The 19,652-nt window shown below is 43.6% G+C and overlaps 1 protein-coding gene across 11 annotated transcripts in view; it reads right to left on the reverse strand.

The window, feature by feature from the left end:
• The window catches only part of XPO4 (exportin 4), a 160,008-nt gene that overhangs the window by 86,412 nt on the left and 53,944 nt on the right, over positions 1 to 19,652 (reverse strand). For 10 of the 11 annotated variants that reach the window (XR_009451303.1, XR_009451304.1, XM_059684195.1 and 7 more), the window contains 2 exons: positions 12,391 to 12,507; positions 11,505 to 11,658 (listed from right to left, as the gene is read on the reverse strand). Coding sequence is in view for 9 of the 11 variants with exons in the window: in XM_059684195.1 (XP_059540178.1) it covers positions 11,505 to 11,658; positions 12,391 to 12,507 (271 nt within the window). In the remaining 2 variants the exon portion in view is untranslated. The remainder of the gene's footprint in view (positions 1 to 11,504; positions 11,659 to 12,390; positions 12,508 to 19,652) is intronic. The other variant, XM_059684193.1, reaches the window with a different exon arrangement.

Here is a 19,652-nt window from a genome sequence, read left to right on the forward strand (position 1 = left end):
GCAACTCTTCCACTACAGTCACAGCTGGTCCTCACAGCCAATTGGGGTGGAGGTCAATTCCTCCCCGTGATGCCAACAGCAATCAAGGCTCAACTACAAGACTGTGCACACAGCCCACACAGAGGCGCACCTAGAGTGCCCAGCTCAGATGACTGGGGAGGCTGAGCCATGGGCTCTACAAGACACTTACTACAAAAGGCTACTCTATCAATTCCAAGAGACATGAGAGCTCTACCTAATACATAGGAACAAATACAAGGAAGCAGCCAAAATGCAAAGAATTGTTACAAATGAAAGAAATGGAAGAAAGCAAACTACTGGATACAGAGTTCAAAACAATGGTTATAAGGTTGCTCAAGGATCTAAATGAGAGCTTCAAGGGACTTAGTGAGACTTTCAAGGATCTTAGTGAGGATGTCAAAGACATGAGAAAGGAACAGTCAGAAGTTATGAATATACTAACTGAAATAAAGAATAATTTACAGGGATTCAACAGTAGAGGAGAGGATTCTGAGAATCAAATCAACAATTTGGAATTTGAGGAAATAAAAAAACACCCATTCAGAAGAGCAAAAAGGAAAAAGAATCAAAAAATATGAAGATAGTATAAGAAGCCTCTGGGACAACTTCAAGCAACCAACACTTACATTATGGGAGCGCCAGAAGAAGAAAGCAAGATATTGAAAACCTGTTAGAAGAAATAATGACAGAAAGATCACAACATGGCACCTGACGGGACCCAGCCTAGACACTGTGCCACTGTGGTGCAACCACCACTGACCCCACAGGGTTCTTGCCACTGCAGTGTACTTATCCACTACCAACGCTACTGTGCTACCAGGGCTTGGGGATAGGAACTGTGCTGAAGGCTGGGAGGTGGATGTAGCCATCCCTAACCTGGAACTGTTGAACTGAGGACCTGAGGAGACTCAAGAGGCTGCAGATCTATAGGTGAGATGGGAGGGCCTGGGACTGAGAAAGGAGGCGTCAAGGGCACTGGCTGTGGAGACTGCAGAGTGGGTGCAGCAGTGGGAGCCTGGGACTGCAGTCCCTGGATAGAGTAGCACTAGCACCCTGCCATAGTGCAGCCTAGGAAGTTCCTCCTGAGCAGTGGGAAGAGCCATGCAGTTGAGCTCAGAGCCAGCCTACACTGGAGGGATCTGAAGGACACTGCCAGCATTGAATCTGGAGGTCCATTTATATCTTGGAGGAACTCGTGCTGGTGAGCAGAAAGGGGGCTGGACAGTAGGCCCAGTAAAGATTAGAGCTGCCCATCTGGAACACCAGGAAGGTACCCTCTTTCCCACAGACCAAACAGTTGCTTCTGACTTCCACTGCAGCAATCTGAGCCAAGGAGAAATAGCCCAAGGCTGGAAATCTGTGCCCCTGCAGGAGGCAAGGAGGTGCCAGCCAGACAGGCAGAGATGAGGTATTGGAAGGAGAGGAAGGGCCTGGTCCCCCATCCTACAAGCTACTGTCACCAATCCCAACAAGAGTCTGCTCAAACCAACCCAGTCAAGACCAGGATACCCCCACAGAGCCCTGCTCTGTGGAGGAAGGGAGAACAGTTCAGAACAGAAACAGTCAAGGTGTGAAACTTAAGGCAGACCCAGCCTCTGCGATAAGGAGGCCTCACCCACTAGACTACAAGGAGCTTCAACCTATCGGGCCTCAATCAGGTTGCCCAGGGCCAGAAAGGGACAGTGACATACATAGGTCTGCACCAGAGAATCTCTCAGGAGGCCCAGGGCAGACACACAAAGGGACCTGATTCAACAACATCAGAGCAAAATCCAGGGAGCTCCACAAATAGCATACCCAAAGGTTTTGGAGAGTGTGTGTGTGTGTGTGTGTGTGTGGCCTTTTTGTTTTGTTTTCGGGGTTTTTCCCCCTTTTTTTTTTTGCTTTTTTCTTGCATATCTATTAATTTCTTTCTTCTCTTTGATTCTATTCTCTTTGACTTTTTATTATTATTAATTTTTATTTCATTTTTCTCTTATTTTCTCCTTTTTTTCCATTTAACTTTCCTATCTGTATCTTAATATAAACATTGTTAGTAATTTTTAAATCCATTATTATTGCCAGGGCAGTGTGGCTCAGTGGTTGAGCATCAACCCATGGAACAGGAGGTCACAGTTCTATTCCCAGTCAGGTTACGTGGCCAGGTAGTGGGCTGAAACCCCAGTAGACAGATGATCAATAATTCTCTCTCATCACTGATGCTTCTCTCTCTCCTACTACCTTCCTCTCTGAAATCAATAAAATATATTTATTTAAAAATTAAATTATTAATTTCTGTTTCCTTTTCTTTTTTTATTCCTATACTATTTATTATAGCTTCCTTCTTGCTTTCACTTTGCCATTTTTTCTTATTCTTATTTCTCCCTTTTTCTTTATAGCCCCTCCAAGACTTTGGTCTCATGTCTTCTAGTACTTTTTTATTTTTTCTTTCCTTTGCTTTCTCTTCTTTTTCCTTCTCCTGTTCTTGTTTTGTGTAATTTGATGACTTTTGTGCTGTTTTTGATTAAGTCCAATGAATGGGATATCAACAATCAAATCCCAATTATAACAAAGGAGTCCAAATAAGTCACACCAGGGGCAATCCTAGAGCATGCAGCTCAGGAGATCAAAGAGACTGCACCATTGGACCCCTAAAGACACTTTTTACATAAGGCCATCCCTCAAAAACTGAGAAAACAGTTCTAATACATAGAAACAAATATAAAGAGACAACTAAAATGGGGAGACAAAGAACAAACCCAAATGTAAGAAAAGGAGGAATATCCAGAAAAAAAACTAAATAAATGGAGGCAAGCAGCCTATCAGAGTTCAAAGTAATGGTTATAAACATGCTTAAGGAACTTAGTAAAAATTACAAGGCACTCAATGGGAACTACAACAGCATGAAAAAAAGACACAGAAACCATGAACAAGACCAGACAGAAATAAGAATAGCATATCGAACATTGAGGACACAGTGGAAGAAATTAAAAGTATATTGGATGAAGCAGAGGATGGAATCAGTGATTTGGAAGGTAGAAATAAATACCCAATTAGAGCAGCAAATAGAAAAAATAATTTAAAAGAAAAACAGCTTAAGGGAGCTATGGGAAAAGGAGAAAGAGAAGAAGGAGGAGACGAGAAGGAGGAGGAGGAGGAGGAGAAGAAGAAGAATGCGAGCAAGGAATAGAGAAACTGAAGAAATAATGACAGAAAACTTCCCCAATTTGGTGAAGGAAAGTCTCACAAGTTTAGGAAGCACAGAGAGACCCAATCAAGATGAACCCAAAGAGACTCACACCTAGATACGTCATCATTAAAATGGCAAACGTTAAAGACAAAGAAATAATCTTAAAGGCAGAAAGAGAAAGACAAAAAATTACCTGCAAAGCAGTCCCCATTTGATTGTCAGCTGAATTCTCAATAGAAAGACTTCAGGCCAGAAGGGAATGGCATAAACTATACAAAGTAATGAAAAGGAAGGGCTGAATCCAAGACTACAGTATACAGCAAGGCTATCATGTAAAATTGAAGGTGAAATAAAAAGCTTATCAGAGAAAAAATTAGTTAACGAAGTATATTACCAGGAAACCTGCAAAGCAAGAAATGTTAAAGGGACTGCTTTAAGAAGAAAAGGAGAGAGGATCATAGGTATAAGAAAATTAAAATGGCAATAAATAAATACCTGTGAATAACATTAAATGTAAATGGATTTAAGGCTCCAGTCAAAAATCATAGGGTAACTGAATGGATAAGAAACATGACCCATATATATGCTGTCCACAAGAGACCAACCTCAGAACAAAACATAGACACAGACTGAAAGTGAAAGGGTGGAAAAATATATTCCACACAAATATATTCCATGGAAAGAAAAAAAAAGCTGGAGTAGCAATACTAATATCTGACAAAACAGACTTCAAAACAAAACCCCATAACAAAACACAAAGAGGGTCACTACATAAATACTAATGGGAATGACTCAACGACAAAATATAAGCCTAGTAAACTTATATGAACCCAATACTGGAGCAACCAAATACACACACACACACACACACACACACACACACGATGGGCTTTAAGGGGGAGATTGACTACAAAACAGTAATAGTAGGGGACTTTTCCACTCCACTGACATCATGGGGTAAATCTTCCACACAAAAAATCAACAAGGAAACAGAGGCCTTAAATGACACACTACTGAAAAACAAAAACAAAAACAAAATGACACACTAGGTTAGGCTTAAGAACATTTTACTCCAAAGCAAAAAACTATATATTCTTCTCAAGTGCACATGGAACAGTCTCAGAGAGAACACATGTTAGACACAAAACAAATCTAAACAAATTCAAGAAGACTGATATACCAAGCATTTTCTCAGATCACAATGGCATGAAGTTAGGAATCAGCTACAACAAAAAAAACTCAAATACAGGGAGGCTAAATAGCATGTTACTAAACAACTAGAGGCCCAGTGCACTAATTCGTGCATGGGAGGAGGGGGGGGGGGGAATGGGACCACAGGAGGTTGGCTGACTGGGGGAGGGACCTCAGAGGGAGATTGGCCAGCCAGGTGGGAGGGACCACAGGAGGTTGGCTGGCAGCAGAGAGGAATAGGGGGAGGGACTGCAGGAGGTTGGCCACTGGCCCTGAGGAGGGAACTGACCCTCAGCCCCCCTGAGAAAGGGGCTGCGTCTGCTGCCACACACCCCTGGTTCCCTGTCCCAGCCCAGGCCCAAAGGCCCCGGCAGGATCAGGAGAGGAGGCAACAGTTGCCGGGCCGGGTGCAGAAGGAACAGATGCTGGATGCTGATGCCACCCTTGGCATCCCACCACTGCGAGGTTCCCCACCTCCCCCCTCCTCCTTCCCTCACCGCTGCACCACCAGTGGTGGTGGTGGTGGTGGGGGGGGGGGGGTCAGGAGGCCCCTGAGGAAGGGAGAGGACGGGAGCGAGACAAACCCTTGTGTCGAGGGCTGACTTACAGTAGATCGCAGCAAGGGAGCTGCTCTGCTATGTATGAAACCTTCACCCAGAAGCAGGTCTCTACAAATAGCTTAGCAACAGGGGCCGATGGGGGCTGGCTGGCTGGGGAAAGGGGCTGTGGGAGCACACTGACCACCAGGGGGCATCTCCTGCATTGAGCATCTGCCCTCTGGTGGTCAGTGTGCATCACAGTGACTGGCTGACAGGTAGTTAGTTCCCAGTCATTCCATCATAATGGTGCTTAGGCCTTTATATATATACTAGAGGCCCGGTGCACAAAAATTTGTGCACTCGGGGTTGGGAGAGGAGGTCCCTCAGCCTGGCCTGTGCCCTCTCACAGTCTGGGACCCATCAGGAGATAAGGACCTGCTGGTTTAGGCCTGCTCCCGGGTGGCAGAGGGCAGGCCTAATCCTAGGTGTAACCCCTGGTCGGGCTCAGAGCAGGGCCCATTGGGGAGTTGGGGCCCCGCCTCCTGTCATGCACAGAGCAGGGCGGATTGGGAGGTTGCGATGCCACCCTCAGTCATGCTCAGGGTAGGGCCGATTGGGGGGTTGGGGCACCACCCCCTGTCACACTCAAGGCAGGGTCCATAGGGAGGTTGCAGCGCCACTCCTGTCATGCACAGAGCAGGGCCGATCAGAGGGTTGGGGCTCCGCACCCTGTCACACTGATCCCACTGCTGGGAAGCCTCGCTGCTCCGCTGATCCCAGGGCCAGGACGCCTCTCGGCTCCCCTGATCCCTGGCCCGGAGGCCTCTCGGCTCCGCTGATCACCGGGGCGGGAGGCCTCTCTGCTCCGCTGATCGCGGGGCCTCCGTCTCCGCTGATCACGGGGCCGGGAGGCCTCTTGGCTCCACTGATCACTGGGGCCGGGAGGCCTCTCTGCTCCGCTGATCGCGGGGCCTCCGTCTCCGCTGATCACGGGGCCGGGAGGCCTCTCGGATCCGCTGATCACTGGGGCCGGGAGGCCTCTTGGCTCCGCTGATCACTGGGGCCGGGAGGCCTCTCAGCTCCGCTGATCGCGGGCCTCTGGACTCCGCTGATCACCGGGGCTGGGAGGCCTCTCGGCTGATCACCGGGCCAGGAGGCCTCTGGACTCCGCTGATCGCAGGGGCCGGGAGGCCTCTCGGCTCCGCTGATCACCGGGGCCGGGAGGCCTCTCGGCTCCGCTGATCACCGGGGCCGGGAGGCCTCTCGGCTCCGCTGATCGCGGGGCCTCCGACTCCGCTGATCTCGGGGCCGGGAGGCCTCTCGGCTCTGCTGATCCCAGGCCCTGAGGCCTCTCTGCCCTGCTGCTTCAGGGCTGTTTGGCTTCGCTCTGCTTGGAGCCTGAGTATGCAAATAAACCACCATCTTTTAGCTTGTATAATTGAAACATTGTATCTTTTGGAGTTGTTGCTTCAGGAGCTCAGAGCCCTGCAGCTGCGGGGATCCTTGACTTTCTCCATCGCTGGGGCAACCAAGCCTCCTATTCTCAGCTGCCTGGCTGCCAGCCGCCATCTTGGCTGACAGTTAATTTGCATATCTTGCTGATTAGCCAATGAAAAAGGTATCGGTTGTACGCCAATTACCATTTTTCTCTTTTATTAGTATAGGATATGAATGAATGGATTACCAATGAGATCAAGCAAGAAATTAAAAACTTCTTGGAAACAATGAAAATGAACACACAACCACCCAAAACCTATGGGACACAAGGAAAGATGTCCTGAGAAGGAAGTTCATAGCATTACAAGTCTACCTCAAGAAACAAGAAAAGCACTAATAAACTACCTAAATAAGCCTGTGATAAATGATGAAATTGAAGCAGTCATTTAAAAACTCCCAGTAAACAAAGTCCTAAACTGGATGATTTTACAGGAGAATTTTACCAAACATTCAAAGAACTAACACTTGTTCTCCTCAAACTATTCCAAAAAACTCAAGAGGAAAGAACACTTCCAAGTTCTTTTTTATGAGGCCAGCATTATCCTAATTCCAAAACCAGATAAAGACAATACAAAGAAAGAAAATAATAGGCGAATATCTGTGATGAACAGAGATGCTAAAATCCTCAACAAAATATTAGCAAATCAGAACCAGCAATACACTGAGTGGCCAGATTATTATGACCACCTGACATTTGTAGGCAAATTAGCTATAATTTTGCACTGAAGTTGCTAGAGGGCCAGACCATTATAAATAGGGAAGCAGGTTGTTTACCACGACAGTAGAAGTGAATTTTTTTCTGAAGATATGGGTAAATAATGCGATTTAACAGCCTTTGAATGTGGGATATATTCCGTAACACAAGATGGCCGCACCCTCAGTGGAAGCCAAGTTCCCCTAACGACCCTTAATGAGCAATCAGCAGGGACCTGAGGCTTCATGGTGCTGGGCCGGGACAGGGAACCTGATGCTGCGCCCCCCTCCCCCTCGGTGGGGCTTGACAGGGGACCTCAGGCCATGCCCCCTGCCCGTGGGGCTTGAGGGGGAACCTCAAGGTGCACCCCATGCCCCGGCCTGGGCCAGGGGACCACTGGCCATGTGCCCCGCCCTGGGGGGACTTGAGGCTGCACCCCCCGCCTGGCGGCGCTTGACGGGGGACCTCAGGCCGTGCCCCCCACCCATCACCGGGCCCGGTGACCTGAGGCTGTGCCTCCCACCCGGAGGGTCTTGACAGGGGTGGGGTCGGCTGGGTCTGGATCTAGTCCAATAGGGGTGGACCTGGCCGGGTCTGGGTCTCACACGATTTCAAGGCACACATGGGTGGGTGGGGACTTGACTCTGGTTCCCGTAGCATGCCTCAGATTCTGACAGGAGGAAGATTTTCATGTACATTTTACTAATTTTCTTTTATCTCTGACACTTCTAATATAGAGAAAGGGAAAATAGCAATATTAAAATATTTCCTCTAATTCCCTTTTAATGTGCACAAATTTCATGCACCAGGTCACCAGTATATGTATAATTAAAAAAACACCTAAGCAAAAATTATACGGTAACACTCTCAGGGAAAAAATTTAAAGCACACCTAAGAAAATATGTGCTTCTTAACAATCCAAAAACATAAATAATAAATATATAACACTAGGGGCCCGGTGCATGAAGATTCGTGCACTGGTGGGGGGGTGGGATGCATGGGAGGTGGAGGTGGAGGTCCCTCAGCCCGACCTGCAGTCTCTCCAATCTGGGAGCCGTCAGGGGAGCCCTCTCCAATCCGGGAGTTTCTGTCTGTCTTTGCAATCAATCATATGAGCAAATTGTCTGAGACCCCCAACCCAGTATGGTTTGTTACTCACAGAATAATAGAGGATTTTTTTTTCTTTGCTCCATTGGTTTAGATTTCCTGGAAGTTTTAGGATATCTTCCCTTTAATTTTTCCTAAACACTCTGATTTTACTTATGTCTCTCACCTTTGCTTTCCCTCCATCCCCCACCACAACAGTAACTTGCTCCAGGCTCACTTTGCTCTAGTGTCTAGGAGATCCGTCTGCCACCAAAACTACTATTCCCAGAATTCCTGGTCCTCCCCATGCTCTGGGTTTTCCCCGACCAAGGGAGCTACGTTTCCCCAAGCCTCTGGCTCTCCTGCTGTGCGTATGCAAATTACCCTCCATCTTTGTTGGGTTAATTTGCATGTTTGCTCCTCATTGGCTGGTGGGCGTGGCTGGTGGTGTGGCAGAGGGATGGTTAATTTGCATGTTTCTCTTTTATTATATAGGCTTGTTTTTTAGGAGAAAGATGATTAGAGATTAGGGATAAAAGGAGGAAGTGATAAACCTCCAGTAAACTGCCCCACAGAACAACAACTCACCATAATTGCCTTTGGGAGAGGATTGATTAAAGACATCTAGAAGAGATTAAATTAAACTAACTGTAATTTCCTATATCATAGGTAATATGTCAAATTTAAGAAGGAAGAGCAATTGCAAGTAGCTAGCTGATGAACTTCTTTATTCAAGGAGACTAATACAACAAATACTGGCTAAGTCCTGAGTGTTGTAAATGTATTGTTTCATTTAATCCACTTAACATTCCTTATCCCCATTTTACTTTTGGAAAAACTGAGTTAAGTAATTTACCTTTGTTCAGCTGAGAGTGATCTTAGATATGTCTGACTCAACGTAACACAAATGAGAGCCACTGTGTAGCACAGCCTTCAATCTATCAATGGGCAGCAAATGTTCCAGAATAGCAAATTGTAAACTTTAAACTAAGGCGATGCTCTCCAAAATACAAACTTCCCACATCAGTAACTGATTTAAAAAGTAGATATATTTTTTAAAATATATCTTTTTGATTTTAGAGAGGAAGGGACAGAGAGAGAGAGAGAGAGAGAGAGAGAGAGAGAGAGAGAGAGAGAGAGAAACATCAATGATGAGAAAGAATCATTGATAGGCTGCCTCCTGCACACCCTACATTGGGGATTGAACCCGCAACCTGGCCAAGTGACCGGACCGGCAATTGAACCATGACCTCCTGGTTCATAGGTCAATGCTCAACCACCGAGCCATACCAGCCGGGCAAAAAAGTAGATGTTTAAAGATGTAATCTAACCCATTTAAATTGCTTTTGTATAACTAATAATTTGCTAGAAACAAAATTTCCATATTTTCTCTTAAAAACATCTTTGAAGAATAAACATAATGACCTTATTATTTACCCTTGAACAATATTGCCACCATAAAAATCAAGTTAAGAGTCTTAGCCAGGTGCCATAACCAGTTTGGCTCAATGAATGGAGCGTCAGCCTGCAGACTGAAGAGTCCCAGGTTCGATTCCGGTCAGGGGCATGTACCTTGGTTGCGGGCACATCCCCAGTAGGAGGTGTGCAGGAGGCAGCTGATTGATGTTTCTCTCTCATCGATGTTTCTAGCTCTCTATCTCTCTCCCTTCCTCTCTAAAAAATCAATAAAATATATATATATTTTTAAAAAGTCTTAGCCAGGTGACTCAGTTGATTGGAGAGTTGTCCCCTACACTTTAAAGTGGCCAGTTCAATTCCCTGTCAGGGCACATACCTAGGTTTCAGTTCAATCACCAGTCAGGGTGCATATGGAAGGCAATGGATCAATGTTTCTCTCTCTCTCTCTCCCCTCCCTTCCCCCCTTCTGTCCCTCACTCCCCCGTCTCTGCAAACATACCCTCAGGTGAGGATTTTTTTAAAGTCAAGTTAGAGACTTAAGGAAAGACAGTCAAAATATTCAAGTCATTACATTCTACAAGAAGATACGATTCAGTTGCTTAATAGAAATACACTTCCCATTTTCTCCTTTTCCTGCCTAAGAGTTACTGCCCTTCCTTTAGGAAGCAAGAGTCCCAACATCTACCCAGTTTTCCATTTAGTCAATCTTCTACAAAACTGTAAATGTAATTTTTAAATCCTCTGAGTAGTCCAGTGTACTGTGTATTATCTATATAATAAAGGCCTGGTACACTAATTTGTGCCTGGGAGAGGGGCCACAGGAGGTTGGCTGGCCAGCCCTACCCCCAATTGGGGTGGGGCGCGGGGGGAGCGATTGGCAGGCCAGTTGGCCAGCCACAGTGCACATCGTAGCCACCGGTCGTTCTGGTCACTTGGCTTTTATGTATCCTATATAATATCCTATATAATAACACCCTACTATGCAAATTGACCAAACGGCAGAACGACTGGTTGCTATGATGTGCAGTGACCATCAGGGGGTAGACACTCAATGTAGGAGCTGCCCCCTCTTGGTCAGTGCACTCCAACAGGGGGAGCACCGCTCAGCCAGAAGCCAGGCTCACGGCTGGCGAGCATAGCAGCAGGAGCCTCTACCCCTCCACGGCAGCGCTAAGGATGTCCGAGTGCCAGCTTAGGCCTGCTCAGCGGGCCTAAGTTGGCAATCAGACATCCCCCAAGGGGTCCCGGACTGTGAGAGGGCGCAGGCCGGTCTGAGGGGGGACCCCCCCCCCCCCCGCCACCAGTGCACAAATGTTGTGCACCAGGCCTGCAATTTAGATATACAACCCTAAGTGACTGGTCGACTGCTCGACCATTTGACCAGTCGCTATGACGCACACTGACCACCAGGGGGCAGACGCTCAATGCAGGATTGAGCCCCCTGGTGGTCAGTGCGCTCCCACAGCGGGAGTGTTGCTCAGCTGACAGGCAGTCACCAGGTGCTGGGCTCACGGCTGGCGAGCACTTCTCTGGCAGCACAAGCCTCTCCTGCCTCTGCGGTAGCACTACTGAGCTGCGGTGCAGGGAGGCGCTGTGGGGCCAGGATGAGTGGGACCAATGCAGCGCCTGGCCCAGGCTTGGGCTCCTCCCCGGCCGCCTGCCGCTTCATGAACTACTACATCCCCTGAGGGGTCCCAGATTGCAAGAGGGTGCAGGCCAGGCCGAGGGACCCCACTGGTGCACGAATCCGTGCATCAGGTCTCTAGTATAAAATAAACTTATATTCCACTTCTAAAAAACACTTATTTCATTTCAACATGTTTTACAAACCACAGAAATAAGGTACTTTCAGCCACAATTGTCATCTTATTCAGTTGTTAAAGGATATAATTTGGAGGAAGAAAGTTCCAGCTCAAGACCTGATTGGCGAGTGAGAGGTAGCGCTGAAACACTGAGGACATCTGAGCACTGAGGTTTTCCCGCCTGCTGAACTCCTGCAAAACTTCCACGGTTAACACGAAGATCTGACGAAGGTCTTCTTCCTGCAATAAATAGGTTACAAGTATTTTTGTGTCATAAGGTCATTCAAAATGCATTCCCTTTTAGAACTATAATAGAAAACAAACAAAAACCTTAACATTTCCAATGGAAAACACTATTTCTTTAGGAACATTTTCCATTTTCAGGCCTGCTCATATTTTCACCACAGTGAGCTTTCAGGTGACACCAGTTTGAATACATTTACTGTGACAGAAAGGCTACTTTGTGGAGCAGTGAGTCTGACAACTAGACAGAGCTGGAGCGTTAGTTGCTCTAGTGCAGGATCCTCGGATTTAAGCCAGTGCCTTCACATAACTTTACTTCAGAGCCAAACAATACACACAAGACAAAGAGCCCACACCATCTGCAATAACATTTTAAATACACAGCCCTCATGGGCATTCTGCCAGGTCTATTTTTAAGGCCATCAGGGTTCTACCAATTGAAGCACTGACATCTAAACACAATAAGATCAAAATAAATAAAGAATCTTTAGAGTAGTATTTCCTTTTTGTTTTTTTATTTAAAGACTAGCATTAAACAAGTAACCTTAAATTGTCATCTATACTCACCAAACCTATCACTTTATTATATCGTAAGAAATCACAACACAAACCTTCAGGTGTAGGCTGTCAACCAACCAGATCAAATAAATGTTCTCACTGCATTGAGAAGAGACTATATAAAAAGCGCACGATCTTATCATTAAAACATAAGAACAAAAATGCAAATACCTGGAAAACTCTTTTGCAGTTGCCATGGAATTCCATGCTCAGTCCGATGTTGCTGGTTTTACTTGAACTTGAGAATTCACTCAATAGTGCAGTCAGAATAGAACAGGCCAGAGTTTGCTGTCATCATTGGGTAAGAAATAATTGAGGCATTATTTTTCCAATACCTTGTTTCAATACCACATTTGTTCAAACATAATGAAACATTTTCTTTCTATCTTTAGATCTTCCATTATATCTTTAGATTTATACCTACCAAAGAGAAAATCAGATAGTACAAAATAATGATTGGCTCTCCTTCCTAAGTGGCCTAGTAATTGCTAGTTCTTCTTCAACCCCAGTTACCCAAATCCATCCAACACTTGAACTCAGGACATACTCCTAATTTGATCACAGAGTATAAGTGGTATTTTAAGATAGTAAATGTATTATTACCCACTTTACATTAGAAAGAAATGAGATTCACAGACATAAGAAATGAAGATGGGGAGCGGGTAAGGACAATGGAGGCGGAAAAAAAGGATATATATAATACTTTCAACGATACTGGCTTATAAAAATAAATAAATAAACACGAGGAGGAGGAGGAGGAGGAGGAGGAGGAGGAGGAGGAGGGAGGAGAAGGAGGGAGGAGGGAGAGGGAGGAGGGAGGGGGAGGGGGAGGGGGAGGGGGAGGGGGAGGGGAAGGGGGAGGGGGAGGGGGAGGGGGAGGGGGAGGGGAGAGGGAGAGGGAGAGGGAGAGGGAGGGGGAGGGGGAGAGGGAGAGGGAGAGGGAGAGGGAGAGGGAGAGGGAGAAGAAGAAATAATGAAGTCTAGCTGAAATTAAGCCCAGGTCTGTCTATGCTCAGATGATAGTAAAATGTATTTCCAAATAGATGAAAAGTGGAAAGTTTATAGTCTTCCAAATATTAACCAGGTAGTATTCAAAAATTTTTTTCATTGAAAACGGAGGTTTTCCTCCTCAATGGCTCTATCCAACAGCCTCCTAATATCAACTCATCATTTTTATTCACAGACTATTTAGAGTCAAAGGTGCCAAGAATGGAGAGGATACAAATTATTTTGGCACATTTCCAGGGGTTACACAGAAATATGCTCACTACCTCTGAATAACCAAAGATTAAAGTCAAGATGATACTATTTATGCAAGCCAACAGAACAGCTGAACAGTCATCCCACCCACTAACTGCCACATCTTTGTTCAGAAATGCTTGTGATGTGGGTACCTTGACCTTACAGATGCTTATCTTGGCAAATCTTAGCAAATATACATAAAATTAAATTCCCAAATATTGCCATGAGTTGATATTTATTGGAATGATGGTTACATGGGTGAATAATACACTCTTGTTTATTTTTGCATATGTCTGAAATTTTCCTCTAAAAAAATGTAAAAAGAATTAAGTTACTATTGGCCTCTTAATCTCAACTAAAATAAGCATGATGTATAACTGATATTTACAGATGGCCTACTAGCCCATACATTACAACAGTTTCTCACACTTTTCCATGCCAGGAAACCCTAACAACAGAAAACATATGCAAATTTGTCAAGAATCAGGGGGACAGACCAAACTGCTTTCAAGAAGGATAAATTACTCTGAACCCACGTAAACACAAACCACACACTTTGTAATTTTACCTCAAAATATACATTTGTTTTAATATAAAAATGTCCCTTTTCCCTAAGTCATTTAGAGAAGTGTACAAGTTTAACTGCCTTCTCTTACAGAGAACAGTTCATTGCACACTCATTTCATTTTACAATTTAAAGCAAGCATGTCAAACTCACGGCCCGCATGCGGCCCACAACAAATATTTTTGCGGCCGAGCTGATGTAACGGTATGTAAGAAACATTTTAATAAAAATGTCTTAATTTCTACAACATTCTGTTATACATAATTATTAACAAACTACAACGTTTGCTAATGACTGATTACTATAATCGTGTTGCATTCATTTCCCTTACGAGCCTTATGCGCAGGTGCACCATTTCTCTCCATTAATACCAGCAGTGAATATTTTAGCAGCCGATTGCCATGTCATTAGTCTTGGACTGACTTGTTTGGTGTGCGCAACAGGAAATATTTTGCTTTCGGAGAACAAGAAAATTAGGTTTATTTGCGTTATGCTTATTAATTTGTGCAGTTATTCAGTGTCTGATAAGTTAATGTTCAAGAAAAATATTAATTTTTATTAAAATGTTCTATTATTTTATGTTAACAATTACTCATTTATTTCAGCCCTTTGTCGTGAGCATGTCTCTATCAAAATAAATCTATGTTTCTATGAAAATTAAAGCTTTTGCTTTTTTGCGGCCCACATAAACTTAAACCGTGTTTATTTGGCCCGTGTTAGTCTTTGAGTTTGACAAGCTTGCTCTAAAACAGCAACCTTTTACTCTAAGGAAGTACTAATTCACCCATAAAAGCAAGTACATTCTTAACCCATGATAACTAAAACAAAATACATTCTTATTATAGACCTATTAGCTTTCTGAACATTTTGTTTTAAAATAAATTAACTTACCAGACACTGAATAACTACACAAATTAATAAGCGTAATGCAAATAAACCTTTTTCTTCCTACAAAAATAATGTATCATCTTCTTTTAAAAACCAGAAAGTACAGAAAAGCACAGAAGGGAATAAAATTTCCCACAATCCTACCATCCAAGGGCCACTACTGTTAACATTTGTCCACAGCTTCCCGATGTGTTAATGCACAGGTATCATTAAGTACACACCATTACCATCAACTGAGATGTCGTGTTTTGTATTTTCCTTTTCCTCTTCATATTTATGAAATAGAAACACAAATTTTTAAAAGCAACTGTGTTCTTATCAAATTTACCACTCAAAGACTTAATACATGAAAATAAATTATGCATCGTGGCTAAGAGTTATTACCAGAAATCAAATATTCTGATTTTAATGTATGCAAAATTACCAGCTTTCAAATAACTAAATAAGATATTTTCATCATTAAAAGAAACCAAACAGTTTAATCGCTCCTTAATTTGGAAGCCCTGTAAAGACTTGAGAGCAGTATCATAAACATTAATTATACTATACTGCTAATGCTCAAAGGTGCCAAAAGAACAGAAATCCCTGGAGAATAAGGAATGATTAAGTACTGATTGTACATTAAGAGAGTAAAGCACCTCTTCACATATCAACAGAGTATTTCTGGCTATTCACAGAGTAATTCACATCACAGTGCATCTAAGACTCATTTCCCAAAGTGTTCACACATTTTCAGTATTTAATTATCAATTAAATAAAACCTCAAAATTACTCTCATGGTAGGTGCATTACAATAGCTGGGAAGCAAACTGAAAGTGTAATCCTAAGAGAGAAAAGGAGACAGTTCCTTCTCAGGACAGAGAGAGGGAGGAAAGGGGTAAGCATCCAGTTAGCCTATGAGAGGTAACAAGTGTTTTGTTTTTCTTATCCCTGTAGAAGAAGGTTCCTGTGTGCTTGCTTCAGACTTAGATCTTAATGGTTAGCCCAAGTGCATTACCTCTGAACCCCCCACCGAATAGTACTGTACCAGTAAACCCTAGATTTTGAGGGCCTCAATTTAACAGACTTCGGATTTAAGAGACAAAATTTCCGGTTCATATGTCTCACATTAAAATTAACGCTTTGTTAATTTTAAAATGCTTTCAACCAAGATTTGCATATATTTAAGTTAACAGGGGTTTTTTTGTTATTAATTCACTGTTATTTTTTGTTAATCCTCACACGAGGATATTTTTTCCATTGATTTTTAGAAAGAGTGCAAGGGAGAAAGGGAGGGGAGAAAGAGACAGAGGGAGAGAATCAGAGAGAGGGAGAGAGAAACATCAATGTAAGAGAGAGAAATATAGATTATGGATTGGTTGCCTCCCTCACATGCCCTGACCAGAGCCGGGGATTGAACCTGCAACCCAGGTACGTGCCCTTGACTGGGAATCAAACCCACAACCCTTCGATGTGCAGGTCAATGCTCTAACCAATGAGTCACATCAGCCAGGGGCATACATACTTAATTTTATTACACAAACATGTCTACATAAGTAAAGGCAGGTAAACTAACTAATTTGTCACTTTTTTAACATACAAATTCAGAAAACCTACTTTGTTATATAACAGACTTTCAGCTTTAATGGGCAAACCCCTCACACGAATTAGTCCATTATATGGAGTTTTTATTGTATCTTCAAGTACTGCCTCTCTACCCCTTGTCACAGTCAGGGCTAGATATTATTTCTGTACTGGAGACAGTGACTCTGATACTCAAGAGGGTCAAAAACAAAAGCTGTTCTAAATAATTTAGAATGGTGAATTTCAAAGAAATTTGATTAAAGTTGACTGATTGATAAAGAAGAGACTATGAGATTATCTACTACAGTTTACAGGGATTAAACTAGTATAAATACCATTATACAAGTTTGAGACTTACAAAAGGTTAACATAGCAAGGCTTCATTTATCCAAGATAAAAAAGAATTAAGCAAATATCTGTTTATTTTCCAAATGCAGCAAACATTTTTAACGGAACTTACTTCTTGTAAATGTTTCCAAAAGACTTATTTCTAAAACACTTACTATTTGATGTTGTCATCGCAAACAACTGAAATCTACTAAAACACACAGGCTTTACATGCCATGACCAAGTGGTACCAGAGCCCAGGCTTTTGGATTACACCACTCCCGTTTTTCTCAGTCATCCTGGTCTGGGGTCACACATGCTGTTGGCAATGTGACCAACACTAACAAGCCATCCTAAATTGATAATTCTTATTTCCGACAAGTTAGAAACCAAGTAATACAATTTATTAAAACTATATCCAAATAAATTCTAAATAAAAATATTGCAGGACTCTTTCTGGAGTCCAGTACTAGAATCCCCCTGTTTAGAAAAAGAAGTCGGGAAATCTGGGTTACAACAGCTCAGGATTTGCCACTTTAGGTACCTGAGGGCAACTCACTTCTGCCTTGGCTTCAATTTTTATCTACAAAAAGGGTCACACCCTCTACCCTGCCTAATTCATGTGATTGTCCTAAGGTTCAAATTAAGTCATGCAGGTAAAAGTACCACGTAAAATGCAGCAGGTTACCTATAAGATAAAGAAGCAACAGGATTTTTATCATCATGATATAAAATAATCACCTATTTTGGCTTTTCTAATCCAACTTCTTGATTATCTACATTACACCAAATTAAAATCACAAGATAGGTTATCAATTAATAAGGGAAAACCATACCTAGAGCATCACTAAAGTAACAGAGTAGATGCTCAGTTATCTGGATTAATGAGTCAACTTTATCTCCACATCTAACACTATATTAATACAAAGGAGAAGTGAAAAATGAATACACAATGTATTCCCTATATTTTCAGTTGTTGATAAATTCCAAAAAGAAAATTTAAATAAGTAGAACAAGCAGAAGATACTCAATGAGACTTCAAGGTTATAAAATTGTCTAATCTATTCTTTCACTGAAGTACTACAAATCCACAAGTTAATTCACTAACAACTAAGTAACTGTTGTTATCACATTTAAGTCTTATAGCAGCATTCTCATTTCTATTAAAAGCCATTAATTTCATTACAGTGAAAAAATACCCTAAGAGATAGCTTGCCTTACTCACCAGCTTACTGTCACAAGCACAAGATACTCAAACACTAACTCCAGCTGACAAAATACAATACTCTTGTTCAGAGAGAGGATTGTCTCTTATAATAGCTTGGCTCTTACCCCAGGAGCTTTATTACCAAGAATAAACTTTATGAAAGGTTGCCGTACACTCAGACTTCCAGCTGCTCCCCTAACCAATGAGCCTGTGATGAGAGAGATTAGCTGGTATCACACCCAGGACAGTGCTGCTGTGGACAAGTTAGTTTCTCACCCACTCCTCTCACATGGCAAAGGAAGAAAGGAGACTAAATGCTAAATTACACAGCTTTAAATGTGATTTAATGAATGTCTACTATCAAAGGAAATAAAACAAACATGAAATAGATTAAAATTTTGCTTAAACATTAATTTCAAATAAAAAAATTTAGCTCCTTTCCTTAGGAAGTTAAAGTTTCTAACTAGTACACAGTAGATCTGACCCTTGCAAACTGCAGTGAAGTAACCTCAGCAACCTTTATAGCCACAGAAGGAAAATGACCCATCACAAAAATGGGCATGAAACAACCTATTATCTAATAACTGTACAAGCACACTTGCTCTAAGAACATGTCATAAATGGAAAACTGTATTGTGTCCAAAAAATATAATATCCTTAGGAAACATTTTATGAATTAGATAGTCTTCCACAAAATTATCTGTAGAGAATCAAGACTATAAAATATTTCTTAAAGCATTAAAATCAGAGCTAATAAGTTGGTTTTCAATTTTAATACACAATTAGTTTTCACTCACGAATAATAGCATAAATACTTCCTTCTGACTTTCAATAATTAAAATATTATTTGATAGAACAAGAGATCATTTAGTAGTATTCATGTTCTAATAAGATTATATAAATACTAGGGGCCCGGTGCACGAAATTCGTGCACTGGGTGTGTGTGTGGGGGGGGAAATGTCCCTCAGCCCAGCCTGCCCCCTCTCACATACTGGGAGCCCTCAGGCGTTGACCCCCATCACACTCCAATCGCAGGATCGGCCCCTTGCCCAGGCCTGACGCCTCTGACAGAGGCGTCAGGCCTGGGCAGGGGACCCTCATTTCTCCCCATCACTGGTTCTGCCCCCAGCCCAGGCCTGATGCCTCTGGCCCAGGCATCTGGCCTGGGCAGGGGGCCCCCAGACCCCTCCAATTTCTGGCTCTGCCCCTTGCCCAGGCCTGATGCCTCAGCCAGAGGCGTAGACCCCCATCACCCTCCGATCGCCTGATCGGCCCCTTGCCCAGGCCTGACGCCTCCGCCAGAGGTGTCAGGCTTGGACAGGGGACCCTCATCTCCCCCCGATCACTGGCTCTGGCCCCCGCCCAGGCCTGAGGCCTCTGGCCCAGGAATCATGCCTGGGCAGGGGACCCCCATCTCCCTCTGATCGCTTGCTCCACCCCCCGCCCAAGCCTGACGCCTCTGACCCAGGCTTCAGGCCTGGGCAAGGGGACCATCATATCCCCCCAATCCCCGGCTCAGCCCCCCGCCCAGGCCTGATGCCTCGGCCAGAGGAGTTGACCCTCATCACCCTCCAATCACCAATCACCGGATCGGCCCCTTGACCAGGCCTGAGGCCTCTGGCTGAGGCGTCCGGCCCGGGC

Source organism: Myotis daubentonii, chromosome 2 (assembly GCF_963259705.1).
Source record: "Myotis daubentonii chromosome 2, mMyoDau2.1, whole genome shotgun sequence".
NCBI classification, from domain to species: domain Eukaryota; kingdom Metazoa; phylum Chordata; class Mammalia; order Chiroptera; family Vespertilionidae; genus Myotis; species Myotis daubentonii.